This window comes from Martes martes, assembly GCF_963455335.1.
Source record: "Martes martes genome assembly, chromosome: 8".
Lineage (NCBI taxonomy): Eukaryota > Metazoa > Chordata > Mammalia > Carnivora > Mustelidae > Martes > Martes martes.
In genome coordinates, this window is record NC_137895.1 from 69010551 (window position 1) to 69038338 (window position 27788).

Here is a 27788-nt window from a genome sequence, read left to right on the forward strand (position 1 = left end):
CGAGATAGCAGAAGACTACAATAAAGTCTTAGAAATGGTACTGCATATAGTAAGTGTTACCTATGTTAAGAAAGCAGAATAAAACTGAGGAAAATCACAAAATATGAAACACTTACAGTAAGCTTGTTCTCCCACTTTTCTTTCACAGTTATTTCTGAATCAGTTTCCCACTGTAGAGTGCTACCCATGACGGTTTCAACTGCGGAAACTTCTTCACGCTGAAAAAATTCCACATGTTCAACTAGGAATTCAGGTGAAAGGCATAGGCCATTATATAAGAAGTAATTTAGACCTAAGGTCTATTATATAGACAATGAAGACACCATACAAAATTCCTTTTCATTTATTTTTTTTTAAAGATTTTTTTTTTATTTTATTTATTTGACAGACAGAGATCACAAGTAGGCAGAGAGGCAGGCAGAGAGAGAGGAGGAAGCAGGCTCCCTGTTGAGCAGAGTGCCCGATGCGGGACTCGATCCCAGGACCCTGGGATCATGACCTGAGCCGAAAGCAGAGGCTTTAACCCACTGAGCCACCCAGGTTCCCAAAATTCCTTTTCATTTAATGCCACCCCATGACTCCTTTATCCCAGGATGTCGCCATGTATAAATGCCCATTCTTGTGGCTCCATATACGCTGAATACAGAGAGAATCGTTTTTCAAAACAAAATGTACCCACTTTTATTCCCCTCTCAAATAGTAGGAAACAAGCATTTTTGTGGACTTTGTTTCACTCATTCAACTAAATACTACCTACTGTATGTTAGGCACTGTGAAAAGGACTGGAAATACCAACATGAATATGTTCACTGCATTTTCTGACCATCTTGTTTCCAGTCAAAAGTCAAAATGGAGTAACAGGTACTAGCTTCTAGCCAGAAAGAAATGGTTTACTAGATACCATGTCTTCTCTGATCCTACAGATTAGCCTATAGGAAAAATAAGCCCAAACAATTCATATCTAATGACCAACCTGACTGAGGTTGAACTGACAGAGCCAGAACTAGAAATCAACCTCAAGAAGGTTTTAGAAAAATCTCTTTTCATGGGAGGAGTGATTTGGGTCTCAACAACAGGCCATAGATCAGTTATCTGCAGACATTCCTAGCCAGTGACTCGCCACAGTACATATGTTATACAATTCCAGCTTTTGAAGCATAGCTGTGAATTCTACTCCCTTTTGTTCAAGTTTTCTCAGTAACAGCATTTCTTGGTCCATCATCATATCCAGAGACGACAAACTGATTAAACTGCACTGCCGGGGCGCCTGGGTCGCTCAGTGGGTTAGGCCTCTGCCTTCAGCTCTGGTCATGGTCTCAGGGTCCTGGGATTGAGCCCTGCATCAGGCTCTCTGCTCAGCAGGGAGCCTACTCCCCACCCTCTCTCTGCCTGCCTCTCTGCCTACTTGTCATCTCTGTCAAACAAATACATAAAATCTTTAAAAAATAATAAAAAAATAAACTGCACTGCCACTCAGTTTCATTGTTCTGAAACAATTATTAAAATGTCCACAACTCTGTCATTTAAATAAAGAACAGAATTTTTATTTTACGAAAATGACGCTCATGGGTTAATCTAACTGTCCCCATCGAAGAGTTCTAAGAAGACTTACAAAGTCTTCCTACGTTACCAAACACTGGTTTACATTTTCTCTCTAGGATGGCTGCCACTTAACGTTCATTCTTTTTTTTTTTTTTTTAAGATTTTATTTATTTATTTGACAGACAGAGATCACAAGTAGGCAAAGAGGCAGGCAGAGAGAGAGATGGGGAAGCAGGCTCCTCACTGAGCAGAGAGCCCGATGCAGGGCTCGATCCCAGGACCCTAGGATCATGACCTGAACTGAAGGCAGAGGCTTTAACCCACTGAGCCACTCAGGCACCCCACATTTATTCATTCTTAAGGAAAAACATTTATCCAATAGGTAACATTTACATGTGGTTAGTATAAACTGCTATGGTTTTAATTTTATGAAAATAGGGGAAGATAAAGAAATTCACAGAAAAAAACAACCGTTGGGAAGGTGTTCAATAAATCCCACTGATAATAGATGGTTTCTTTGGTCTCTCCCTTCCTTTCATAAAAGACACTCTCAGATGATGTTTACCAAAGGCGATTTCTTACAGTTCTCTCAAAGCATCCGTCTCCTGTCATACTTTAGATATATGACAACAGCACATTTAACTTCCTTTTTGTTGTCTATTGGAAAACATTTATAGACCTCTTATTTCTAGACTCCAATTAGAAGGCAAACTTCCTAATCCATTAATGGGATAAACCTCAGAGCCAGAACTTCGCCAGCTGCTTAACCCCTGTTTAGAAGTTTAGAACTTCACAGGCTGGCATCTTGACATCATTATTATCTCAGAGGACTGCTGTGGCAGATTTGCCACCATTTCACTGAGTCTGGCAGTTTGGCTTGGTTTCAAAAACACAGTAAGATGATGAGTATTTGAAACAGAATGTCAGGAAAGCACAGCCCTCAGCAGAATGTCCAAGGCTGCCTGAGACAGCTTTAGATGAAGGCAGCATATGTTGACCCAGCATCCTTGGCAGGAGAAATTCAAACAGCATTTGCCCCAAAGACATTTTTCCTCTCCTTTCAAGGTCATATCACAGCTGTCAAGAGGAGGACATTCTGACATATCCATCGTCCACAGACACGGAGAACCCATCAAAATGGTGAAAAGAAAGCAATTTGCTAATAAAGCATTTCCTAACATAACAAGCACAAACTGGGAAGCACAAAGGCATGAAAATGAAAAGGCATGAAAATGAAAAGTATTGGGGGGGATCCCCAACATTTCATTATCACAAAGGCTTTTGATTATTTCCTCCCATGCTGTAAAAAACTGGTTCTACCTAACAAAGATTCAAGTAATAATTCACTTGCATTTTAAAATTAACCAAAACCATGAACATTCTATTTTCTCTTCAGAATGCAATATTCAATGCCGTTACATTGGGCTGCTACAATTACACTTTGGAGCAGAGAGATTTAATGTTATTTCTAAGCATCTTTATTTTTGGCAGATACATTTGCTTTGGAGGTTTAGGAAAATGCTGGAAAATGGTTCATGGAGCTCCATTGTAACCTTTTGGACCCCAGGCTGGGGATCAGCACAGGTACTTTCTCTTAAAATCAAGAATATAAAGATTTCTAAAGTCCAGATTCACTGAACACATGATCTTCAACCTTAGTCTTGATCCTCACTATGGTTTTCAGCCATAACTTGAAAAAGATAAAGGTCTTTCCCCCTCCCCCCCTCCAACCAAAGGCTAAGAGACCTTAGACCTGGATTCTAGAAATAATCAACAGATTCCACAAAATGTCACAGGCACTCTTCAACAAGCTTGGGCCTTCACCTAATAGAGAGCTATTGCATATGGTCTCATTGTTTCAAGCTTTCCATTTGATGATAATTACCTACCTCTGCAGACTGAGCAAGAATGAGTTCACAATGTAAAGATTTTTCTTCTTCAGAGATGATTCTATTACACTCTCCACTAATATTCAACTGGACCCCATTTCTTGAAAAAACAAAAGCAATAGTGTAGTCTGGTTAAATGGGACTCTAAGTCAGCAAAATGGGGTTAATCACTAAACATAGCAGGCCCTCATGTGTGCCAAGGTTTGTAGAAGATACTCAGCAAGAGAGAGAAATGACAGATAGTCTGTCCTCCAGGAGCTACATAGATTAGTGACTGACTCTATGTGATTGCAAACAAGTAGGCCATGCCTTTTTTTTTTTTTTTTTTTTTGAAGACCTGGAGCCAATAATTAAAAATTAAAAAGCTTCACTGAAAATCTAGAGTTCTGGCTTTTCTTTAAAAAATCTTTTCTTTATGGGGCGCCTGGGTGGCTCAGTGGGTTAAAGCCTCTGCCTTCGGCTCAGGTCATGATCCCAGGGTCCTGGGATCGAGCCCCACATCGGGCTCTCTGCTCTGCAGGGAGCCTGCTTCCCCCTCTCTCTCTGCCTGCCTCTCTGCCTACTTGTGATTTCTGTCTGTCAAATAAATAAATTAAAAAATCTTAAAAAAAAAAAAAATAAAAATAAAAATAAAAAATAAAAAAAATAAAATAGTAAAAAAAAAAAAAATAAAAAAAATAAATAAATAAAAAATCTTTTCTTTAAAAAATCTTCTGATTTTTTAAAGAAAAGCCAGAACTCTCTCTCTCTATATATATATATAATATATATATATTTATATATTTATATATATATATTTAAAGGTTTATTTACTTATTTGAGAGAGTGTGAGTGATTGAGCATGCACAAGCAGGGGTGGGGCAGAGGGAGAGGGAAAGAATCTCAAGTAGACTCCCTGCTGAGCTAGAACCCACAACCTCAAGATCATGACCTGATCTGAAATCAAGAGTCACATGCCCAACTGACTGAGCCACCCTGGGCCCCTACACTCTTGATTAGCTGGCCTTCATATGGCTAATTCATTTTTCTCAGTTGTCACTCTCATAAGTATGTGGACTTACCCCAGTGATTTTACTCCCTTTGGGATCTGTGTGGCTTCTGTAGACACCTGGGCTAGCATATTTTGCATATTCAAAACCAAACTATTATAAGGTAATGTGTGTCAAGAGATAGGAACAGCATGTCATGCATGCACTCGAGAGGTTTTCTTAATTTCAAGGTAAGAGAAAAGCAAGGGAGAGTCATAGAAAACTTGAGGAGTTCTATTAGAGAAAAGCAGAGAAAATATCACTTATGAAAGTTCAAAAGAAAAGAATATGGCATGTTCAAAGAATAGTATATAACTCAGCAGGCCAATAATGTGGGATGGAGACACATGAGAGAAGGCTGGTGAGAAGTTGCTCTACTTACATAATAAGTTCCTGTTGCAAATGCTGTAACTCATGAGTCAGTTTGTTTTTATCCCCTCGCAAATTCTGCAATCACATACAGCATTAGGCTATATATTGTACTTAGTGGGGGATTTACATTTCAACAACCCCACCTTGCAAACTTTGAGATTATTATGGTATACCTCTATAATGGTTCCATATTCTATGATGGTTGACTTAAGTTCTTCTATACTTAAATCCTTCTGAAAAGTAGAAGAGAGAATAGCGAATAAATGAGTCTACCAAATCATATTATGTAGACTATTAATCAGGGCCACAGAAGAAGTATAAATGCCCAAAGATGATAAGACCTTCTACCGATATTATTATTTGAAAAGCAAGCCAGTCTGTGTTTATGATTAAAAACACACAGAAAGTATGGGACAGCAAGGCAGCTATACCTAACTTATGCCATTATGCTTGTATTTGTCTGGTTCAATGAAATCAAACTCTGAAGGGTAATTCTTAAGTTCAAGTCAAAATTGTATTTACTACCATGACGCATTTAAGGAAAAAAACTTAGTCTACTTGCAAATGAATTATTAAGACATCCATTTTTATCCAATTCAAGGGATAATCTGTAAAAATCACAGTGTGTAAGTCAATGTCTGACCTATAATTTTATCTCATGACTAGCATGGTACCTGACAAATGGGAAGTGCTCAATCAATACCTTTGAAACGTTGGGCATAAATGCAAAGTGGTGGGGAAACCTGAGTTATGGAGGAGGTGAGCAGCCACCACTACCATAATGTCAATGTATGGAGACAAAGAACATTCACGACAAAGAAAGTTGGTAAAACATTCAGTAACCTCATCAATGTCTACAATTCATATGAATCCTTTGAAACTTGATGACATTCAGAGAAAGGAAAAGAGAAACACGGCTTTTTATTTACTTCCCTGTCTTGGAATGTGGAAGTTCATTAACTTATACTGTGTCCTTCCTATGTCTCTTAAAGCCACCATAACCAGCATCTCTGTAGCCAGAATATTTTGTTATCACATATATAATGATTACAGAATATAAAGATAAGGAGAATGTTATCTATCTACTTACCTACCTATCAAATCAATCAAACTAGGTAGAAAATAATTGGGGAACACATTCTTCTTTTCCCCTAAGATAAATGACTGCACTTATTTGTGTTATTATGACTTAAAACTACATCACCATACCTAGCCAGTAACTGCTAAATTAGCACACTAGTATTTATTATGTAAATGGATGAATACCACCAGAATTTAGAGGTATGGATATGTTAAAACTTATCCAAGGCAGAGAAGTCAGTATTCTTCACTCAGAAGAACAGTTTTGTGAATGTTCTTATATAAAGGAAAGTCTTGCCACAGGATAGTAGGATCAGGTACTTTAATAGGGGTGAAGTTATTCAAATGCATATCCATTATGATTTAGGGAGAGTTAGCAAGTCCCACGGAACTTCATGTGAACGAATGGTACCAACCTCTCGCAAGCTTGCATCTTTATTAAGCAAAGTGTTCTCATATGTATGTAACTGCATCTGAAAAGACACAAATTTAGGGAAGGCCATTGGGACATTGCTTTGGTGAAATATAATACCACGAAATCATTCCAATAGGGAGACATATTTCTCAAGCACCTTTAATGGGCACGCGTTTCCTACTTTATAAACAACTTCCTCATCAGCCTCCCAACAACCCGAGAGGCCAAGGTTGTTGGCCTCACTTTACCAGTGAGGAAATCAAAGCTCAGCACTATTAGGAGACTTGCCCAATGTCACACACAGTAAGGGTCAGACCTGAGGGTAGAATATGAATCTTCAGCTCTAGCCAAGTGCCCGTCCCACGGTTCTACCCTTCATATAACAAGAAGACCAACTGAATCTTTTTTTCTTTTTCCAAAAATGAAAGTGTGATAGGATATGAACACAGAGTCCATGTGAACATATAAGAAGACTCTTCCTCTTGGATAACAAGTACTGTAGAAACCCACAGATTATCTTGCCAAAATCTAATTAGCCAGATTGCAAGGAAAAAAAAATACTCTTCCTCTTTTAAAAACATAGCTTAAGGGGCGCCTGGGTGGCTCAGTGGGTTAAGCCTCTGCCTTCGGCCCAGGTCATGATCTCAGGGTCCTGGGATCGAGCCCCGCATCGGGCTCTCTGCTCAGCGGGGAGCCTGCTTCCCCCTCTCTCTCTGCCTGCCTCTCTGTCTACTTGTCATATCTCTCTCTCAAATAAATAAAAAAAAAAAACATAGCTTAAAAATGTTCAAGATGTGTTTGTTTGTTTTAGCAAAGTAAGTATTAGAATATATCAGTTTATTCAAACCAAAAGCAAGCTTGTTGGCAAAGGCTTCTAAATATTATATATAGGGCGCCTGTGTGGCTCAGTAGTTAAGCGTCTGCCTTTGGCTCAGGTCATGATCCCAGGGTCCTGGGATCGAGTCCCTCATCGGGCTCCCTGCTCAGCGGGGAGCCTGCTTTTCCCACTCCTACTCTCCCTGCTTGTGTTCCTTCTCTCTGTCAAATAAATAAATTAAATCTTTTAAAAAATTACATATATATATAATATATTTATATAGTTGAATTGAAAACCTAGAAAAATAATCAGCATAGTCAGAAGTAGAATCATCATAAAATCATACATATTTGATATCCCTTTATAGTTCTAAAGGTTTTTTCACATAATCATTCCATTTGAGTTTCTACCAATCTTTGGGATTAGGTAGAAAATATCACAGCCATTTAGTAGATGAGATAATTGAGACTTAGAGAGGTTAACTACTTGTTTGAGGTCATAAAGATTTTAAGTAGAGAGGACAGGATTTGAACCCAAGTCTTCTGACTCTTTCTACTACTTGTTCATGGCAGTTGTTTTCCAGAAAGAGTTATTCCTAGAATAAAATTAATTTGAATGTCTAAACTATGAAATATGTATATATGTCCTAATATATGCATATGTATATACACACATACACACCTAGGTATCTGCTAGGAAACTTGAAAACTCCACATACATACATGAAATTTAAGTACATCATTTCACACATACACTACAACAAAAAGTATTACTCAAATAAACTATTAGATAATAAGTATGACAAAAATTCCTAAATTTATTAATATTCTTTAGTTTCCTAATAAGAATGTATGGAATATATAACAAAAATATACACTAAATATAGACTTTTTAGATGCAATATGGTTAAAAAATCATTTTTGTAGGCTATCATCCCTTAATTCAATGAAGGACAAATGTTTTCTTCCCCAAGCTCTCATTTTCTGCATTAAGAAGTCATAACAGCTGAATCTTTGCTGATTAAGGGATTTATAAAACCAGATACTCTTATATTAGAAATTGCCACTGTAATAAAAAATATAAATAGTAACAAGTGTTGGCAAGGATGTAGAGGGATCTGAGCCTTCATGCATAGCTGGTGGAAATGTAAAATGGTACCAGGAGAGAGTGTGGAAGTTCCTAAAAAGGCACCTGGAAGCTCAGTCAGTTAAGCATCCAACTCTTGATTTTGGCTCTGGTCATGGTCTAAGGGTTGTGGGGTCAAGTCCTATGTCAGGCTCCTCATTAAGCATGAAGCCTGCTTAGGATTCTCTGTCCATTTTCCTCTTTCCCTCACCCCACTCACATCTGTACACTCTCTCAAAAAAAAAAAGTCAAACATAGAGCTATCATATGACCCAGTAGTTCCACTCCTAAATATACACTTAAAAGAAAATATAGATTGCCACAAAACCATATATACAAATTTCATAGCAGTATTATTCATAACAATCAAAAAGTAGATACAGCCCTAATGCTCATCAACCGGTGAATGGATAAATAAAATGTGGTGTAGCCATACAATGGCATATTATTCAATAATAAAAGGAAATAAGGTATTGATACATGCTATAACATGAATGAACTTTGAAAAACATTATGCTTAGTGAGAGAAACCAATCACAAAAGACCATATAGTGTATATGATTCCATTTATATACAATGTCCAGAACAAGGAAATCTCTATTATAGAGACAAAAAGTCTCTGGAGTGGTTGTCTAGGGTTGATGGGGAATGGGGAATGACTGCTAAAGGGATTCCTTTTGGGATGATAAAAATGTTTTAAAATTGGGGCACCTGGGTGGCTTAGTGGTTTGGGCCTCTGCCTTCAGCTCGGGTCATGGTCTCAGGGTCCTGGGACCGAGTCCCACATTGGGCTCTCTGCTCAGCAGGGATCCTGCTTCCCCCTCTCTCTCTGCCTGCCTCTCTGCCTGCTTGTGATCTCTATCTGTCAAATAAATAAATAAAATCTTTTTAAAAAGGTTTTAAAATTGGTCTTGGTGATAGTTGCATATAAAACCACTGACTTACATACTTTATGTGGATTAATTCAATGGCATGTGTATTATATATCGGTAAAGCCATTACATTAAAAAAAAAGTGTTTTATACACTGTAATTCTGACATTTTAGGAACACACATTTCAACTTTATAATCAAAGGTTATTTTGTCAATGAGTTACATATACCTTCATAAAGTAATATTGGTTTGACAAAAGAAGATATTTTACCAGTATTTGGGAACTGCTTACTTGATGCTCTGTCTCAGTTTTAGACAATTCCTCAATCTTCTTTTCCAATTTATATATATCCATAATGTTCTTAGTATTCTGACATAAAAGAAAATAATATTCTTAGATTTAGAAAAAAAAATAAAAGAACAAAGTTTTTTTTAGGAAGTGGTATTTTCATCATTAACATCACAATCTATTTTAAACTAAGGAACAAAACTTTAGATTTTATCCAAAAGTAACAAGGTCCTTTTAACATGACCATCCAGGAATACTCTTGGAAGCCCCTTCTTATCCTCCGTGGCCCCTTGGCCATGCACACTGCAGTCACATCTTAACCTTCAAACTTGTCACTCCCAACAAGTGTGACCCTTCCATTATTTTAATTGCGAACATTTCATTCTTCAACCACTTCCTCTTTCCAGATTACTTCTTTGAGAGCCAACAAACCTTCAGGCTCCACTGAAGCCTGCTTTGGTCCTACCACCTTCTCATTATCCTTCCCCCTTCCTGTGAACTCAGTCCCCTCCTTCCTACAGCTTAAATTCTTCCATGGTCAATCATTATAATACCTCTCTTCCACTTCCCCTCCATTCCCTGGCTTCCCCCCTGCCTACCTCTTAGTATTTGCTTAAGTTCCGCTTGCCACCCACTCCATGACAGCATCATTCCAGATAAACATTGTTAAAGAAAAATACAAATGAACCAACAGGCCACACATTCAATTCATAATTTTTAACTTCAATGTTGACTGGTGATCATTTCACACAGTCCTAGTCCATTCATGTGGCCACTGACTTAAATTAGGGAATTGCAAATTACACCAACTTCCCCACCCTACTCCACCCCCACATGTCAACTCTAGCTGACCACCTGCTTTGTAAATAAAGTTTTATTAGAACACAACCATGCCTGATTTTTTCATATTGTCTATGGCTGCTTTAATATGGCAATGGCAGAAGTGAGTGGTTACAACAAAGGCCTTTTAGCCAGGCAAGCCTAAAAATATCGACTATCAGATCCTTTACAGAAACTTTACCAACTCCCAGCCCATTTCATCCCTTCTCTCTCCTGGAACTTCCAATACTTCCTCCAACTTCCTCACGATCAGCTGATGACTTCGCTTTTATCTCACAGAGACCTTAGAAACCATCAGAAGAGTACTTCCATATCACCAGAACATATTATAAATACATTTGGATATGCTATAAAGCATTTGCTGATCTAACACTTCTTTCCACCTCCACACTTACTGTCTCAGTCAGCCCCCGGTAAATTTATGCCTGCATGTTACAAGAGCTCGTAATTGGTCTCTCACTTCTTCCCTTGCCCCACTACAGTTGATTTTAAATGCAGCAGCCAGAGTTATCTTGTCAAAATAAAAATTAGATCACATTTCCCCTCAGCTCAAAACTGTCCAACGGCTCCCATCTCAGTCAGTGGAAACAGCCAGAGTCCATGCACTGTCTAGATGAGATGCTGTCGGTCTGGTTCCCTGAAGCTCTACTTCTTGTGCTTGGCACCTCTGCTCCTGCCACACATGCCTCACTGTCCCTCAGAAAGAGCAGGAAGGCTAAACCTGAGGGCTTACAGCTTAGTTTCCTCTGCCTGGAACACTCCTTCACTGATAAACTTCCTTTTGTTCTGATCAAATGACTAACTTCCTAGGGCTACTTTTCCTAACCACTCTAGTTTAAATTGCACTGTCCCACAATTCTGTTTTCTGTTTTTCTTTCCTCCATAGCACTCATCACCACCTAACATGCTAGTTCCTCATGGGCCTTTCTACGTAAGCTTATATCCTCAATATCTAGAAGAGCGCCTGGCTCACGAAGGTCTCCCAATTGAGTATGTGGTGAACGAATGAATCAATGAATGAAAGAAACTATCCAAGCTATTGTGCTGTTACTCTTCATGGTGCATCAGATCTTAATCCCCTAAAGGAACCTCAGCTATTAGTGATATTTATGTGCTTTTTCTAATGCAAGTTAACAGTTGCAGTGCTCTCATGGTGAAGGGTTCCACATGTTCCTCCTTCTACCTCAGTTCTGTGTAATTTTTTGACACTAGTCAATCATCTTAAATACAAGGAGAAAAATATCTTACACTGAGAGCTTAACTGCAAGGCACTAGTTTGATGAAAACCTGGTCTTGTTGCTACACCACGTTTAACTCTAATGCAGAGTTTCTTGCCAATCTTTTAATTGTTCCTTTCCAACCCACTGTAAGAGTTCTCTAATGTCCAGTTGGCTCATACACTATCACAGACTGTTCATCACAGCTTAATAAATACCCCTGATAGGGACGCCTGGGTGGCTCAGTTGGTTAAGCGGCTGCCTTCGGTTCAGGTCATGATCCCAGCGTCCTGGGATCGAGTCCCACATCGGGCTCCTTGCTCAGCAGGGAGCCTGCATCTCCCTCTGCCTCTGCCTGCCACTCTGCCTGCCTGTGCTTGTTCGCTCTCTCTCCCTCTCTCTCTCTGACAAATAAATAAATAAAATCTTTAAATACCCCTGATAAGCTTATATAAAGCCCAAATTAAAACTACATAAACTTGACATTAAAAAGGTAGTTAGGGGTGCCTGGGTGGCTCAGTGGGTTAAAGCCTGTGCCTTCAGCTCAGGTCATGATCCCAGGGTCCTGGGATCGAGCCCTGTGTCGGGCTCTCTGCTCGGCAGGGAGACTGCTTTCCCCCTCTCTCTCTCTGCCTGCCTCTGCCTACTTATGATCTCTGTCAAATAAATAAATAAAATCTTTTTTAAAAAAATAAATAAATAAAAAATAAAAAGGTACTTAGAATTTTCCTCCAAAATAGTAGCTTACAAGTAGCTCTATTACCTGTTACTTCAATGTTTTAACACTGTTGCCTTAAAAACTTAAGGCACCGAATTATTTTTTTTAGACATTTTACTAATATTTCCTAACGCATATGAAGTACAGTATGATTCACCAAATGGTTTCACATGCATTATCTTAATCTCCAGAGTAACTGTAGGGAATAGGTATTATTAACCCCAAAAAGATAACTGGTTTTTCCAAAGTCAGACTTTCAGACCCTGTGACTGGGTCTTAGACTCAAGACTTTTCCCAGCAGTAGAATAATAATGGAAAATTAATAATGTCTACATTTTCCTTCTTGATTTATATTTATACAGGTTAATTTCACTTTATCTTAAATCTGAATTTCTTAAACCCCATTCTTCCATGGATAATTACAAAGGTAATAATGCACTTCTTTTCAGACATGAAAGTCCTATCCACTCTTCTTCACTTGTAATTTGAAAAAGCAACGTGGTCTTTGGTTCATAGGAGCCTGCATATTCACATGATTTCTAATTAATCCAGAGTCAGAACTCATGCCTGTACGATTTCCATATGTTTATCTGTACCTGTGTTTAACAATTCGAGCATACCTCTTCTTGGAGAATCCGAATCTTAAGAATCAGAGCCCGGTTTTCTGTCTCCTGATTAAGAGGAAGGAATTAAAAAGTATTTAGAAGTTTATGAAAATATCGCATATCTACCTCGAAGGCTACTGACATTCTTTCTCGACTTTAAACGTGGTATTGACATGACACAAGGAAGCTTAGTCTGGAAATATTCTCAGTATGAAGCTAAGCCTTTGGCTTCTAGTTTCTTGGGATTTCTAAGAATTCACTCTTCTCCTTGACTCAATCTGACAGGGAGGGAAAGAGGAAAAACAAAAAAGGAATAGCTTGGCTTCTTTCCCTGCTACTTTCCCACTGTCCACTTACCACGGGTAGTATGAATTCATCTATTACGTGGTTTGCCTAAAGTTACTCAGCCGTCGCAGTCAGGACCCGGATGCCTGCAGTCTGACTCGAAGGAGTGGCTACTCATTCATTTCTCAACATTTCCTCCACAGGCAAGTTCCTCTGTGGTCCCAAATTGAGTCTTCCCTGTACTGCATTCAGAGACATGCAGTCTTCTGACACTTAAGGAGTCTAGTCCCTCCTAGTCTAGCGTGAGTAGCACCTTGTGCTACTGAGGCAAGAGCTAAACTAATCTGTGTTCGTTGTGGGAATGCCTTAGGGCTGGAGTTCCAGTCTCTTGGTCCTTACAGATCTAAGAAAGAACTAGTCTGAATGACTGTCATCTGACCCCACCATTGTTAGCAATGCTAGAATACTGCTGGAATATATCAGGATTTGGAAGATTATTACTAAGGCTCTAGATAAGAGTTTAACATTCTCAATTAAAAAACAACTACTTTTTTGTCAGTAAAGCTTAGTCTAAATAATATTTTGCTCTAAAAATTTCAAGCCTGGGGCGCCTGAGTGGCTCAGTGGGTTAAGCCTCTGCCTTCGGCTCAGGTCATGATTTCAGGGTCCTGGGATCGAGCCCCGCATCAGGCTCTCTGCTCAGAGGGAGCCTGCTTCCTCCTCTCTCTCTGCCTGCCTCTCTGCCTACTTGTGACCTCTGTCAAATAAATAAATAAAATCTTTAAAAAATAATAAAAAATAATAAAAAATAAAAATTTCAAGCCTGTGTTTATTTAGTGTAAGGACTGATTTATAGAGCTCCTTAATAATCTGTAAGTAACAAGATAATGGATTTTTTTTTTTTTTTTAAATTCAAGTGGCTTTTGGTATCAGGTATTTATGAATTCACCTCTCAACTCCAGGAAGCATTCCAGAGATCTTTTAGATCTTCACAAACCACTGTGAATATGACTAATTTGTAAAGAACTTTAATCTTGGCTGAAAAGAAAAAACAGTTTATCCTATTTGCCTTTGCTCTTCTAAGGTATTACCAATTCCTTCATCAGCCCACTGACTTCTGATTTTTGCCTCCAAATAAACCCTCTTGGATTTCAGTTATGTAACCTATGTGCCAAATTCAAAGTACTTGGATGACTTACTAATTGTTTGTTCTGGGCTACAATCATGGTCTTCTGCTCTTCAGAAGCATTCATACCAATTTTCAGTTCCTCCAGCTCTTCTTCTAACAGATTTGTTCTCATAATAGCTTGGTGGGCACTGTGGCAGGAGGCGGGGGTGGGGTGGGGGGCGGGAGAGGGGAGGCAATGAGCAAAACCTCAAATATAACCGTCAAAGATACAAAGTAAAGCCAAGGACTATTTTTGGACCCAAGCTGAAAACCACTAAAGGCTTAAACCAGATGCCAACAATAGTAAAAATATACCCGTGATCTTTCATGGTCCTTAGAAAAGGAAGAGATTTGGGGGAAGTGTGGTGGGGGGAAGAGAGATAGAAGGAAACAAGCATATTCTTGAGGATAAAGATTTGGAGTCTCCCTCTGAAATTCATCATTGGCTTAATCACATGGTTCTCTCCTTCCATTAAGATATAATATTTAGTTAATGTAATTCTATAAATATTATGTAATATTTTTACATAATGTACTGTAATTACATTAATTACATTAGTAATTAATGTAATGTAATTCTACAAATATTAAATAATACCATGTTCCAGGTGCTGTATGCCACAAAGCCTATGATGGTAGCAAGAGACATAATCCTTGCCCTTGTAGGGGTTAAATATTAGTGAAGGAGATGACCACTAAACAAATAAATCATTACAAATAATATCTGTGTATTTTACTTTAGAAGTTTATTATAGCATTGTTTACAATACCAAACAACCTAAATGTCCAACAGCAAAAAACTCTATTAAATGAATTATGGTAATCCATATCATTGAATTGCTTATTTGTATTCCTACTGGAATATAAACTGTTTTCCAAGCAGGAATTCAAAGAAGGTACCATTTTTTTCTTACTCAGGAATTACATTGATCATTCAACAAATGTTCATGGAGCTCCACCTTTGTACCGGGCATTATGTTAGGCCCTGAAGAAGACAAAAGTGAGTCCAATCATGAGAACTCTACCTTCCTAGAATTTATAGACTAGAGGGTAAGCACACCATCATAATTATAATACAGTGTGGTAAGAACCAAGATTAGAGTGAACCCAATTTCTGTAGATACTGTGTAAAAGGCAGGCAGCTCAGATAATGGGAAGGTGCAGAGGAGTGGGGAAAAAGAACAAAGAGAAGCCCACTGAGGGGCTGCAAGCAGTTAGATATTGTGGGAGCCTGGAGTGGAAAATAGGAGTAGAGATAAGCAACAGAAACCCCTCAGGAAGGACTCTGCAAACTGAATTTCATCCTGAAGGTGATAGGGGGTTAATGGAAGTGTTTAAAGCAGGAGCATGATGTGGTCAGACTGGATTTAGGAAGAGCACTCCTGCCCCTGGGACACGAGTTTTGGAAAGGCAGGGAGATGAATCAGGAGGCTGTTGAGGGATCCAGGTGAAAGCTGATGTGTAGTTGAACTAAGTTGTAGATTCATCTAAGACGTAGATATTTTTAAAAATATATTTTAAATATTTTGAATAAATAATAAATAAACCTATTGTGGAATGGAGAAAGGTTAAGGTAAGCAGTTCTTTTTATTTATTTTGAGATAAGCTTGGAGGCTGGACTGGCTGGCCAAAAATTAGGAGGGAAAGAATCCATGGTCAGAATGCTCTGTCTTTGCAGGTTAACTTAGAACTTTTCTGTTCAAAATTTTAGCACCTACATCTGTAACTGCAGGCTTTGTGAGAAACTTGTTGCTTTTTACCTGAAGCTCAGGCATCTCCTCACAATTCATTTTATCAGTACTTGATACTATATGGTATGTCCCCTAGGTCCTTTGTCCTTTTTTATCTTAAGCTAAAGTCCTAACTTTTCTTATCATCTGACATCCTTATCATGTACCCTAAAAGTATATTTTAAACCCAACTTGTCAATGAATCTCTCATAATATAGTTGTCCTTTAAAAAACATGGCATTAGGTGCACCAGCCCGCCCAAAATATCTATGTGTAATTTTTGATTCTCCAAAAACTAAACTACTGATAGCTTATTGTTGACCAGAAGCCTTACCAATAACACAAATAGTTGATTAACACATAGTTCCTATGTTATATGTATTATATACGTATCCTTGCAATAAAGCTAGAGAAAATAAAATGTTATTAAGAAAGTCATAAGAAAAAATGTATTTACAGTACAGTGCTGTATTTATTGAAGAAAATTCACGTGTAAGTGGACCGATACAGATCAAATCTGTTATTCAAGGGTCAATGGTACTTAGCATGGGAATTTGCATAGAGTAAGAGTTCAGCTGAACCCCAGAATTCTTTGGATAGATCCACAGTTGGTCAACAGGCATATTGGTCTTAAATAGGTAGCACTGCTTCGAATGACATAAAGGATATCATTGCTAGAGAAGAACTGACAAACACTGCTGGCGAAAATCTAAAACAGCACATACAGCTGCTTTGGAAACAGTTCGGCCGTTCTTCAGGAGTAAGGCTCTACACAGCAGGTTCACTTCTAGGTAATATACCTAGGAGAACTAAAAGCCTATGTTCACACAAAAACTTGTATACAAATGTTCACAGTAGCAGTATTTATAATAGCCAAAAAATGATAATACCCCCAAATATCCATTCTCTGAAGAATGGGTAGACAAAACTGTACGTCCATACAACAGAACACTATTCAGCCCCAAAAAGGAACGAAGTCGTTCCACATATGCTACATGGAACCTTGACAACATTTTGCTAAGCGAAAGAAACCAGACACAAAGGTCACATATTATATGATCCCATTTCTGTGAAATGGCCAGAACTGGCAAATCCACAGATTAGCGGTTGTCAGGGGCGGAGATGGAGGGAAATGGGGAGTGACTGCTAACAGCTCTGTGTTTCCTTTTTGGAGTGATGAATTAGATCAATGTAACTGGCTGCACAACCTTGTGAATCTACTAAATCTACTAAAAACACTGAATTTTACACCTTAAAAGGGTAAATTTTTATACCATATGGACTATTACCCAATTTAAAAAACAGGCTTTAAAAAAAAAAGAGAGAGAGAGAGAGAGAGAGGAAAGAAGGGAAAGCTCCCAGAATACTCTACCCTTCTCAAAAGTTCACCTTTTTATCTGATGGCGCAATTCAGTACAATCCTTTGATAACTGGCAGTTAGCGTCTTCCAAGGTTTCTAATGCCGATTTAAACTTATTATTTTCCTCCTCCAATTTTTGCTTGTTAGAATGCAGGTCTGCTACATAGCTCATCAAGTCAGACACCTCTCTGTGGGTGAAAGAATGAATGAGAATCATCTCCAACATCTCCAATTCCTCCCTATCAAAATAAGGCATATATCACCGTGCAACTTTCTATTTTATCCCTTTCCATCCTTGTAAGTGTAGTACATTTATACAATAAATATTTATTCAAGTACTGTTACAGTAGCAGAGATTTTTCCAAAATTGCCAAAAATTCAGCATCTGCCAGCTGTGAAGTCAGGTGCCACAGTTTTGTTAACTCTTTTCCACTTTGCTTCTAACACTGGTCTCTGACTACAATGAAGTTTCCATTTCTGCCAGGGTTATGAGAGATTCTGAAATAAATTGACACATTGTTACTCTTTCAGCCAAGGGATCTTGGCAGGTTTTAATAGGCCTTTAACTAGGAAACAATTCCTAGACACTTATGTTTGCAGCCTGTAGTTCACAGTTTAGTATTCATCTTTCCTAATATTTTCTACAGCATGTGAATGTTTATGTTGCTCTCAACCCTGACATTAAATTACAGTCCCTTTGAGAGTCTAGACTGTGTGTTTCACGGAGTCCCAGGCCTTCTCTACTTTTTTGCCATTTTATCCCACAGCTTGGGTCCACATTCCTACCACACCTTTTTGTGTGGACAAACCCAAAGGGGCAAAGAGAAAATAAGGGAGGGACAGAATTGCCTCTTCTTGATACCTAAAACTCATACACATCTAGTGAAAAACATCTTTTCCCATTCATATCTAAAAGTCTATTAAAGAGGTGCTTTAAAAACAATCACCCAAAGTGCTTAAGGTCAGTGTCATAATTCTACCTCAGATGGAACTTGTTTTCCATGGAAAGCACATGAAGTTAATGTGAGAGAAGGATTTTATTAGTGAGGAAATGTTAATTCATATAATACTTGTCTCATATAAATCATGCTCCTGGTGAAATTTGTTCTAATGCAAATTGAGACAGAATAGTTAAATAAAAGACTGGTTAGCCACACACAAGCACACATGCTAAGTGGCTTTATCATAAGTAAGACACGCAGACCTGTGAAATAAATGAGAAAAAGTAATAAGAGGTACTTGAGAAAGCATTACAAATAAGAAGGCTTACAAGACTCCTTTAGACGAATCTCCACTCAAAGCCTCGAAGCTCCGTGACGTAGGTTCTGTTTTATCTGTGGTCATCTTAACTGAAACACACACAAGAGTGTTTTATGAATAATCCATTTCTCTAAACCACAAGAAAGTGGCAGAACAAACAGGAAGAAACATGTACATACTTGCTCTACTTGATTTTATGCTGTCCTGTTCAAAAATGGAATCATCGATCCTGCCACTTGATCCACCTCTAATTCTGTCCCTGTGATCAAAGACACAAAACCACTGAGTCGGGATTCTTCGCCAGCCCAAAGCCCAGCTCATTTTTCAGATGTGCTCTGTAACTTTTCTGTTCAGGTATTTCTTTCTGGATTTTATTTTTTTATTTTTTTAAAAGATTTTATTTATTTATTCGACAGACAGAGATCACAAGTAGGCACAGAGGCAGGCAGAGAGAGAGGGGGAAGCAGGCTCCCCGCTGAGCAGAGAGCTCTATGCAGGGTTCGATCCCAGGATCCTGGGATCATGACCTGAGCCGAAGGCAGAGGCTCTAACCCACTGAGCCACCCAGGTGCCCCTCTTTCTGGATTTTAAAACTCTCTATTCACTCAGCAACTATTTGGAGTTCAACATCGTACTTAGATGGGGTGATAGAAAAGAAACTTAAGGCATTACCTCTATTTTCCATAACGTTTTCATCTAACCTGGAAAAAAAAAAAAAAAAAACGTGCCTGCAGAAGTAGGAGGGTAATGACGTGCAGCAGCTATGGTTGGCAACGGGAGGCCTCAAGGGATTAGGACGGCAACATAGTTTGGAGTAATAAGTGAACATTTGCTGAGATAACAAATTTTAAAAATTTTAAAACTTTAAAATTTAAGTTCTTAAATTTAAAAATCTTAAAAATTGGGAATGAGGGCACCTGGGTATCTCAGTGGGTTAAAGCCTCTGCCTTCGGCTCAGGTCATGATCCCAGGTTCCTGGGATCGAGCCCCATGTCAGGCTCTCTGCTCAAAGGGGAGCCTGCTTCCTCCTTTCTCTCTGCCTGCTTCTCTGCCTACTTGTGATCTCTGCCTGTCAAATATATAAATAAAAATTTTAAAAAAAAATTGGGAGTGAAAAGGCATGAACAACTAATACCTCAGGATATATTCATGGTGTTAATCATTTTTCCTTTCTCATGGAAAACCAAGTTGAACCTAGACAAATTGTACTATGAGCACTGGCTCCGGAAATTTGGGGAAAGCTCTCTATAGTCCACTGTCCAGTACACAAATTCTAGCTCTAACCCTCAAAATAAACAGATTAAAGTTTCAGCCATTTCCTTTTTAAGAGTCTCTATATTATGATGTAAGTTTTACTTAATCTTTCTAAAATGCCAACTACTTAAACTGTTTCTGGAACAGCTACAGAATTCTCTATATCTGTACTAACATCTCATTGCGTTTCAATGTGAGAGGTCTGTCAGAATAAATCACATACCACTTTACTATTGATAGCTCTATATTCATCACCATTTGAGTTTCTGTTCTTCTATTTTGTATTTATACCTCCCGTACGTTTTCTTCACTTTTGTTATAAAAATTGTTTTTTTCTTCTTTTGCCCTCACACCATTTTATAATGGATTGTTTTATTTTACAAACGTAAGTATTACAGAAAAATGGGAAAATGCAGGAGAAAATAACAAAGTTGAAACCATCATGGAAAGATAATCATTTCCAAATTATTCTTCCCAACTTTCTTTATGCATATTTTTCTTGATAAATATGGCTTTATAATACATATATGTATTAATGGTCATATTTGAAATAAATATACATGAATATTTTCTCAGATGTTTATCTAATTATAATTTTGAGTGGTTATTTAGGATTCTAGTGGATGGAAGTATAATTTATTAATCTGACTATATTAAAATTTATAAGTTGCTTATATTTATCACTATCAAAAACACACATATTAGGGATATGATTTCTTACTTTCCTTGAAGTTACATGACTAGCCCAAATACCTCACATAATTTTAATCACACAATTTCCTAAATCATTCTTGAAAAAACTATGCAACTTGCACTACCACCAACAATGTATGAAAGGAGACTTATTTCTCCAGCTACCCTGACAACACGGGGTAGAGTTATTCTTTTAAAATTTTGCTAAGCTGATGGGCAAAACTGGTATGCTGTTTTTATTTGTATTTCTTTGATTACTAGTAAAATCAGATATTTTTATGTATTTATCTTGCTTTCATGATTAACTTGCTCTTGGCAAACAACATTTTGGTCATCTTTTCTTAAGTCATCTAGACATCCTAACCCTACATGAAATCTAGCAAGTTTTGTCACTTTTTAGGCTTGCAATTTTATTTAGGAAAATTTCTAGTATAGAAAAGCTGGTAGATGATGGCTGATTAAAAGCCAGAGAACTTAGGCGTCCTGTGAAAGAATGAAGAATTTCTCCAGGTTCCTCCAGAGAATGATAGCTGTATGGTTATCAGGCATACTCTCCACCTTCTTCATCTCCCCCCCGCCCCCGCAATTCTACTACTTTTTTCCTTTTCCCTTTAGCTTTCCTTTATCCTAGGCTTTCAAATTACATTCACTGCCTAATTATCCCCCACTGACCTTTAAAAGGCACTCACTCTAAGTTTAAATGCATTTGGAGATTTGCCAGTCATTATCAATAATCTGCTTGACTCCTATGTCAGTTCAATTCTTTGTGAGAACATAATAATATGTGCTGCCCTTAATCACAATAAATGAGTGTTACAAGGATTAACATAACTAATATAATACATTCTCAAAGCACGCTCATCCCTGCCATGTGTACACATACGCTCATCAACATCATTACCACTTGGAAATAGGTTAGAAATGCAAATTATCAGGCTTCGCCCCAGACCTACTGAATCATGGTTGGGGGGCAACAATCAGGCATAATAAATAGTTCAGGTGATTCCAGTGCATGCTACTGTGTGAGGAGCACTGGATTATAGTACTTCCATCAACACACAAAAAAAACAGTGATTAGCATTAGCTGTAATCAGTTGTTAAAACAGAACCTGGATATACATTCTGCTGGAACTATGATTATCATTTTTTAAAAGATTTATTTATTTGAGAGAGAGAGAGAGAGAGAGAGATCTTGGGGTGTGAGAACAGTGGGGAGAGGGAGAGATGGAGGGAGTCTCAAGCAAACTCCACAATGAGTGCCAAGCTGGACACGGGCTCATCTCATGACCCTGAGATCATGACCTGAGCTGAAACTAAGAATTGGACACACAACCGACTGTGCCACCCAGGCGCCCCAATGATTACCATTTGATTCTACTGCAAGCCATCCATTCTTTCATGTTGGCACAAAAAATTTCCAGGTCCACATGCAGGTCTCCCTTTTTAGGATCAAGTACGTTCCATAGTTCCTCAAGTCCACTATCTTCATAATTTTGACTACTTCCTTGTCTCAGATAATCTATTATTTCGGCAACTCCTACTGAACCTTAGGAAGAAAGGCAAATTAATTTTGAAAGATGTATTAAGATTATGTTTTACTTTCTCAAGACACTTGAGCCCTGGAAACATGCCACAAAACCTTCACAGTCCTGCTGAGTTGGCATGGTAGAGTGGTGAGAGCACTGGCCTTGGGCTGAAGTCTAACGGACCTGGTGTCAGAGCTTGACGCTGGAATTTACCGGGTGTGTTGATTCAGGAAAATTTCTTAATCTCTTTAAACCTCAGTTTCCTAATCTGAGAGATGGGGATGATAAAATGTAGCATACACAGTTGTTGTGAGGTTTAAATACGCTTGATATATACAATCAATAATCACTTGTGAGAGTAATCAAAAAGTCACCTTATTTCTGTCTCCCATTCTTTCCTTAAAAAGCTTTTAGTGAATACCAACAGCACCTTTCACAGAACTAGAATAATCCTAAAACATGTATGGAACCACAAACAACCCCAAATAGCCAAAGCAACCTTGAAAAAGAAAAAGGCATCACAATTCTAGATTTCAAATATTACAAAGCTGTAGTAATCAAAACAGTATGGTACTGGCACAAAAATAGACACGTAGGTTAATAAAACAGACTACAGAGCTCAGAAATAAACCCATGTTTAAGTGATCAATTAATTAGTGGCACAGGAGGCAAGAATATATAATGGAGAAAAGATAGTCTCTTCAATAAATGCTTCTGGGAAAGCTGGACAGCCACATGTAAAAGAATGAAACTAGACCGCTTTCTTACACCAGAAACAAAAATAAACTCAAAATGGATTAAGGACCAAATTGGTGAGATATAAAACCATAAAACTCGTAGGACATGTGGAGAAGATGGCAGAGTTGGAGGATCCCAAAACTCACCTCATCCCATGGATAGATACACTGAGATAACAGCTACATTAGTGTAAACAATCCAGAAAATAACCTGAACACTGGCAGAACAGACTCTCCACAGTTAACTGTAGGAAAGAGGACACATCAAAAAAGGTAGGAAGGGTAGAGACATGATTAGGAAACAAACTGACTCATAAGACTATCTAAAGGAAGGAGGGACACTAAAGGCACAGAGAAGAGAAAGGAGTACACCCCACACCAGGAATCCCAGGCATGGGGGATCTGCATTGAGAAGACGAATCCCCATAACATTTGGCTTTGAAAACCAGAGGGGCCTAAGTTTGCAAGTTCTTAAAATCAGTGGGGTTTAACACCTGGAACCTTAAAAAGCAGCAGGCATGGCTCTGGGAGAGCAGGAGGGGGATAGGAAATGGAACCCTGCCTTTAAGAAACAGCATAACAACCAACACTGCTGAGATGTGACAGAAGCAGCAATTTGAAAAGCACCTGGGATATATAGGAAGATTTATTTCCTAATTTTAGAATAAGCGCAAAAGGGACAGGGACCAGTGGGAGACTCCTCCAAGAAAAAAAGTGCTGGCAAGCACCATCCTTTCCCCCTGCCCAGCCTAGATATACGGACACCTGCATGAACCTGCACAGTGTGAACACTTTCCACCTAGAATGTTAACAGTGACCCTGCCTCAGCATTCTCCTGTGGACCCACTCAATCCAACACACCCTCGGCAGAAATCCGTCCAAAGCAGTGACCCATGCCTGGGAGTGTGCAAGAGCCCCAGTAGGGACCAGCACCACTCCAAACTGACACCTGCCCCAGGGAGAGGGAAAGGTAACCACATACATCAGTTTGACTGTGACCCCAAAAAAGGGCAGGGAGCAGACATCTGGTCTGACTCTAGGATCCACTCACCAAGAAAGCTTCTCAGGGGATAACACAGGAAAGAGAGCCTTACAGTTCTGTGTGACCACAGCTCTGGCGAACAACCAGTCTGATCCAACTCAAGATAAAGGTGGCTCCAGAGTAGTCCACTAACCACACAGGGACCAAATCCTGCCCAAACAGGCAAGGAGAACCATTGCAGATGACTGGACTGAAGGCAAAGGTGTCTCAGCCACAACAGTAGGGTGCACACAAAACACATAGGAGACACTCCTGAAGTGTCAGGTTCTGCTGAACAAGAAACATCGCACTGCAGGGCCCTATAGGACCTCAGCTTCATGAGGCCACCTCTTTCAAGAATAAGAGATGTAGCTGAGTTTCCTAACACATGGAAACAGACAGAGAAAATCAAACAAAATAAGGTGACAGAGGACTATGTCCCAAATGAAAGAAGAGGGCAAAATCACAGCAAGAGAGATGAATAAAACAGAGGTAAGTGATATGGCAGTTAGAGAATTTAAAGTAATGGTAATAAAGATGCTCAATGGACTTGAGAAATGGTGGAGGATCTCAGTAAGATCCTCAACAAAGAGAAAACAACAACAACAACAAAGAACCAATCAGAGACATGCCTGGGTGGCTCAGTCACTTAAGTATTGGACTCTGACCTCAGGTCAGGTCTTGATCTCAGAGTCATGAGTTCAAGCCTTCAAAGGGTGTGGAGTCTTTAAAAAAAAAAAAAATCAGAGATAAATAATTCAATACTTGGAATTTAAAATGCACTACAGAGAATAAATAGTAGACTAGAGGAAACAGAAGAATGGATCAGTGACCTGGAGAGCAGAGTAGTGGAAAGAGATCTAGTTGAACAGGAGAAAGAGAAAAGAATAATAATGAGTCTAGATTAAGGGAATTCAGTGACACCATCAAGTGTAATAATGTTGACATTAAAGGATCCTAGGAGAAGAGAGAAAAGGAGAAGAAAACTTATTTGAAGAAATAGTAGCTGAAAACTTTCCAACTTTGGGGATGGAAACACAAATTCAGACCCAGGAGGCACATAGAGGGCACAAAAAAATCAACCCAAGCAGGTCTATACCAAGACACATAATTAAAATGGCAAAAAGTAGTGAATAAAGGGAATTTTAAAAGCAGCAAAAGATGGGCACCTTAGCGGCTCAGTTGGATAAGTGTCTGACTCTCGATTTCAGCTCAGATCATGATCCTGGGGCTGGGGAGTGGGGGTGGTGATTCCTGAGACTTGAGTCCTCTATTGGCCACCATGCTCAGCAAGGACTCTGCTTGAGAATTCTCTCTCCCTCTGCCCCTCCTCTTCTTGTGTATGTTTTCTCTCCTTCTTTCTCTCAAATAAATAAATAAATCTTAAAAAAAAAAAAAAATCAGCAAGAGAAAGAAAACAGTTACATACAAGGAAACCCCATAAGGCTCTCAGCTGATGTTTGAGCAGAAACTCTGCAGGCCGGAGAAGAGTGGCATGATATACATTCAAAGTGTCAAAATAAATAATAATAATAATAAAAACTGCAACCAAGAATACTCTATCCAGCGAGGTTATCATTCAGAAAAGAAGAACAGATAATGAGTTTCCCAAACAAAATGTAAAAGGAATTCATGACCAATAACCAGCTTTATAACAAATGTTAAAGGGGATTCTGTGAGTGGGAAGATAAGCAGAGTAAGAAAAGTAGGATGCACAAAAGCACTACGATTAAGTATATCTATAAAAATCAGTGAAAGAATTCACAAAATAAAAGTATGAAACTATATAGCAAAAATACAGGTGGCAGAGAAGTAAAACTTAGTGCTTTAAGACTGGATTCAAACTTAACTGGCCATCAATTTAATATAATGTGCTAAATGCATAAGATGTTATATATAAACCTAATGGTAATCACAAGTCAAAAACCTGTAACAGATATGCAAAAAAATAAAAAGAAAGGAATCCAAGCATATAACCAAAGAAAACCAGTATGGAAGGAGCCCAAATGTCCATCAACTGATGAATGGATAAAGAAGACATGGTGTATATATACACAATGGAATATTATTTAGTCATCAAAAAGAATGAAATCTTGCTATTTGCAATGATGTGGATGGAGCTAGAGTGTATTATGCTAACTAAAATAAGCCAGTCAGAGAAAGACAAGACATGATTTCACTCATACGTGGAATTTAAGAAACAAAACAGAGGAACATAGAAGAAGGGGGAATAAAAAGAAAAGGAAGCAAACCATAAGAGACTTCAATATATAGAACTGAGGACTGATGGAAGGGAGGTGGGAAATAGGTGATGGGTATTAAGAAAAGAACTTCTTGGGTTGAGCACATGATGTTTTATGTAAGTGAGGAATCACTAAATTCTACTCCTGAAACCAGTATTATATGTTAACCAACTAGAATTTAAATAAAAATTGGGGGGGGGGACAAAAAAGGTTAAAAAAAACCAAAAAAGCCCAAAATAAAACACAAACAGAAACAAATGTTATCCTCTTCCAGAGACACCCTCATAGACACACCCATAAATATAGTTTGACCACTATCTGGGCATCCTTTATTCTAATCAAGTTGACACATAAAATTAACCATCACACACTGCTGTAGCCATTAAAAAAAACACTAAAAGTAGCCAATATTTGGGGGAGTCATGGACTTTCTATATCTGAGAAGAAATGCTCCTTTGTAGAATTTTTAAAGATACGTAATAGGTAGGCTCTGAGAGTCACCTTGAAAGGCTTGCCAAACACTTATCAGAAGCATATAGATTTGTGTATATTAAGATTTGTATAGATTAAGATAAATGGGCAAATACTTCTGGAATGTCACAAGAACCAAGTACTCTAAGCTTCCACTTAGATTAATTTATGTTCTTTCTGCCTCAATGTAACATTTATTTGAAGCACAAAGTTTGATTCCTAAGATTCTATCCTATGCTGCAAATCATAATGCATGTCCTTATGGAAAGATAAAGATTGTATGATATGAAGAAAGAAAGAAAGAAAGAAAGAACCAGCAAACCATAAAAGAAGAGGGCAAGAGAAGAAAGGAACAAAGAACTACAAAAACAACTATAATGGTAACAAAGTGGCAATAAGAACATACTTATCAATTACTTTTTAAGATTTTATTTACTTATTTGACAGAGATCATGAGTAGGCAGAGAGGCAGGTGGTGGGGTGGGGGTGGGGGAGAGCAGAGAGCTGAGCAGCTGAGCAGAGAGCCCGATGCGGGGCTCGATCCCAGGACCCTGGGATCATGACCTGAGCCGAAGGCAGAGGCTTTAACCCACTGAGCCACCCAGGTGCTCCATTATCAATTACTCTGAGTGCAAATGGACTAAATGTTCCAATCAAAAAACTAGGGTGACAGAATGGATAAACAAGCAAGAACCATTGATATGTGGCCTGTAAGAGACTCATTTCAGACCCTAAGACACATGCAGATTGAAGGTGAAGAGATGGAAAAGCATGACATGTATATGAAAGTGAAAACAAAGCTAGGGTAGCAGACCTGTATCAGACAAAATAGACTTTAAAACAAAGACTATAACAAGAGACAAGGATACTGCTAGTGATAAAAAGAACAATACAAAAAGATATACCCCATCTACATCAATGGATAGAGCATCTAGACAGAACGTCAAAAATGAAACAGTGGCTTTGAATGACACATTGGACCAGATGGATCTAACAGATATATTCAGAACATTCGATCCAGGGATGCCGGGGTGGCTCAGTTGGTTAAGCCTCTGCCTTCAGCTTGGGTCATGATCTCAGGGTCCTGGGATCGAGACCCATGTTGGGCTCCCCACTCAGTGGCGAGTCCGCTTCTCCCTCTCCATCTCTGCACTGTTCATGCTCTCAATCTCTCTTAAAAAAAAAAAAAAAAAAATTCATCCTAAAACAGAAGAATTAGTACACTTCTCA

General features: G+C 38.5%; 1 protein-coding gene across 1 annotated transcript in view; it reads right to left on the reverse strand.

Moving 5' to 3' along the window:
• IRAG2 (inositol 1,4,5-triphosphate receptor associated 2) overlaps window positions 1-27788 on the reverse strand; it is a gene marked incomplete at its 5' end in the record, with an annotated part of 125754 nt that overhangs the window by 67102 nt on the left and 30864 nt on the right. The window contains 11 exons of the mRNA XM_080810239.1: window positions 117-218; window positions 3432-3531; window positions 4842-4906; window positions 5005-5064; window positions 6328-6384; window positions 12826-12876; window positions 14295-14412; window positions 17383-17592; window positions 18624-18702; window positions 18793-18872; window positions 21926-22106. Of these exons, the coding sequence (XP_080666365.1) occupies window positions 117-218; window positions 3432-3531; window positions 4842-4906; window positions 5005-5064; window positions 6328-6384; window positions 12826-12876; window positions 14295-14412; window positions 17383-17592; window positions 18624-18702; window positions 18793-18872; window positions 21926-22106 (1103 nt within the window). The remainder of the gene's footprint in view (window positions 1-116; window positions 219-3431; window positions 3532-4841; window positions 4907-5004; window positions 5065-6327; window positions 6385-12825; window positions 12877-14294; window positions 14413-17382; window positions 17593-18623; window positions 18703-18792; window positions 18873-21925; window positions 22107-27788) is intronic.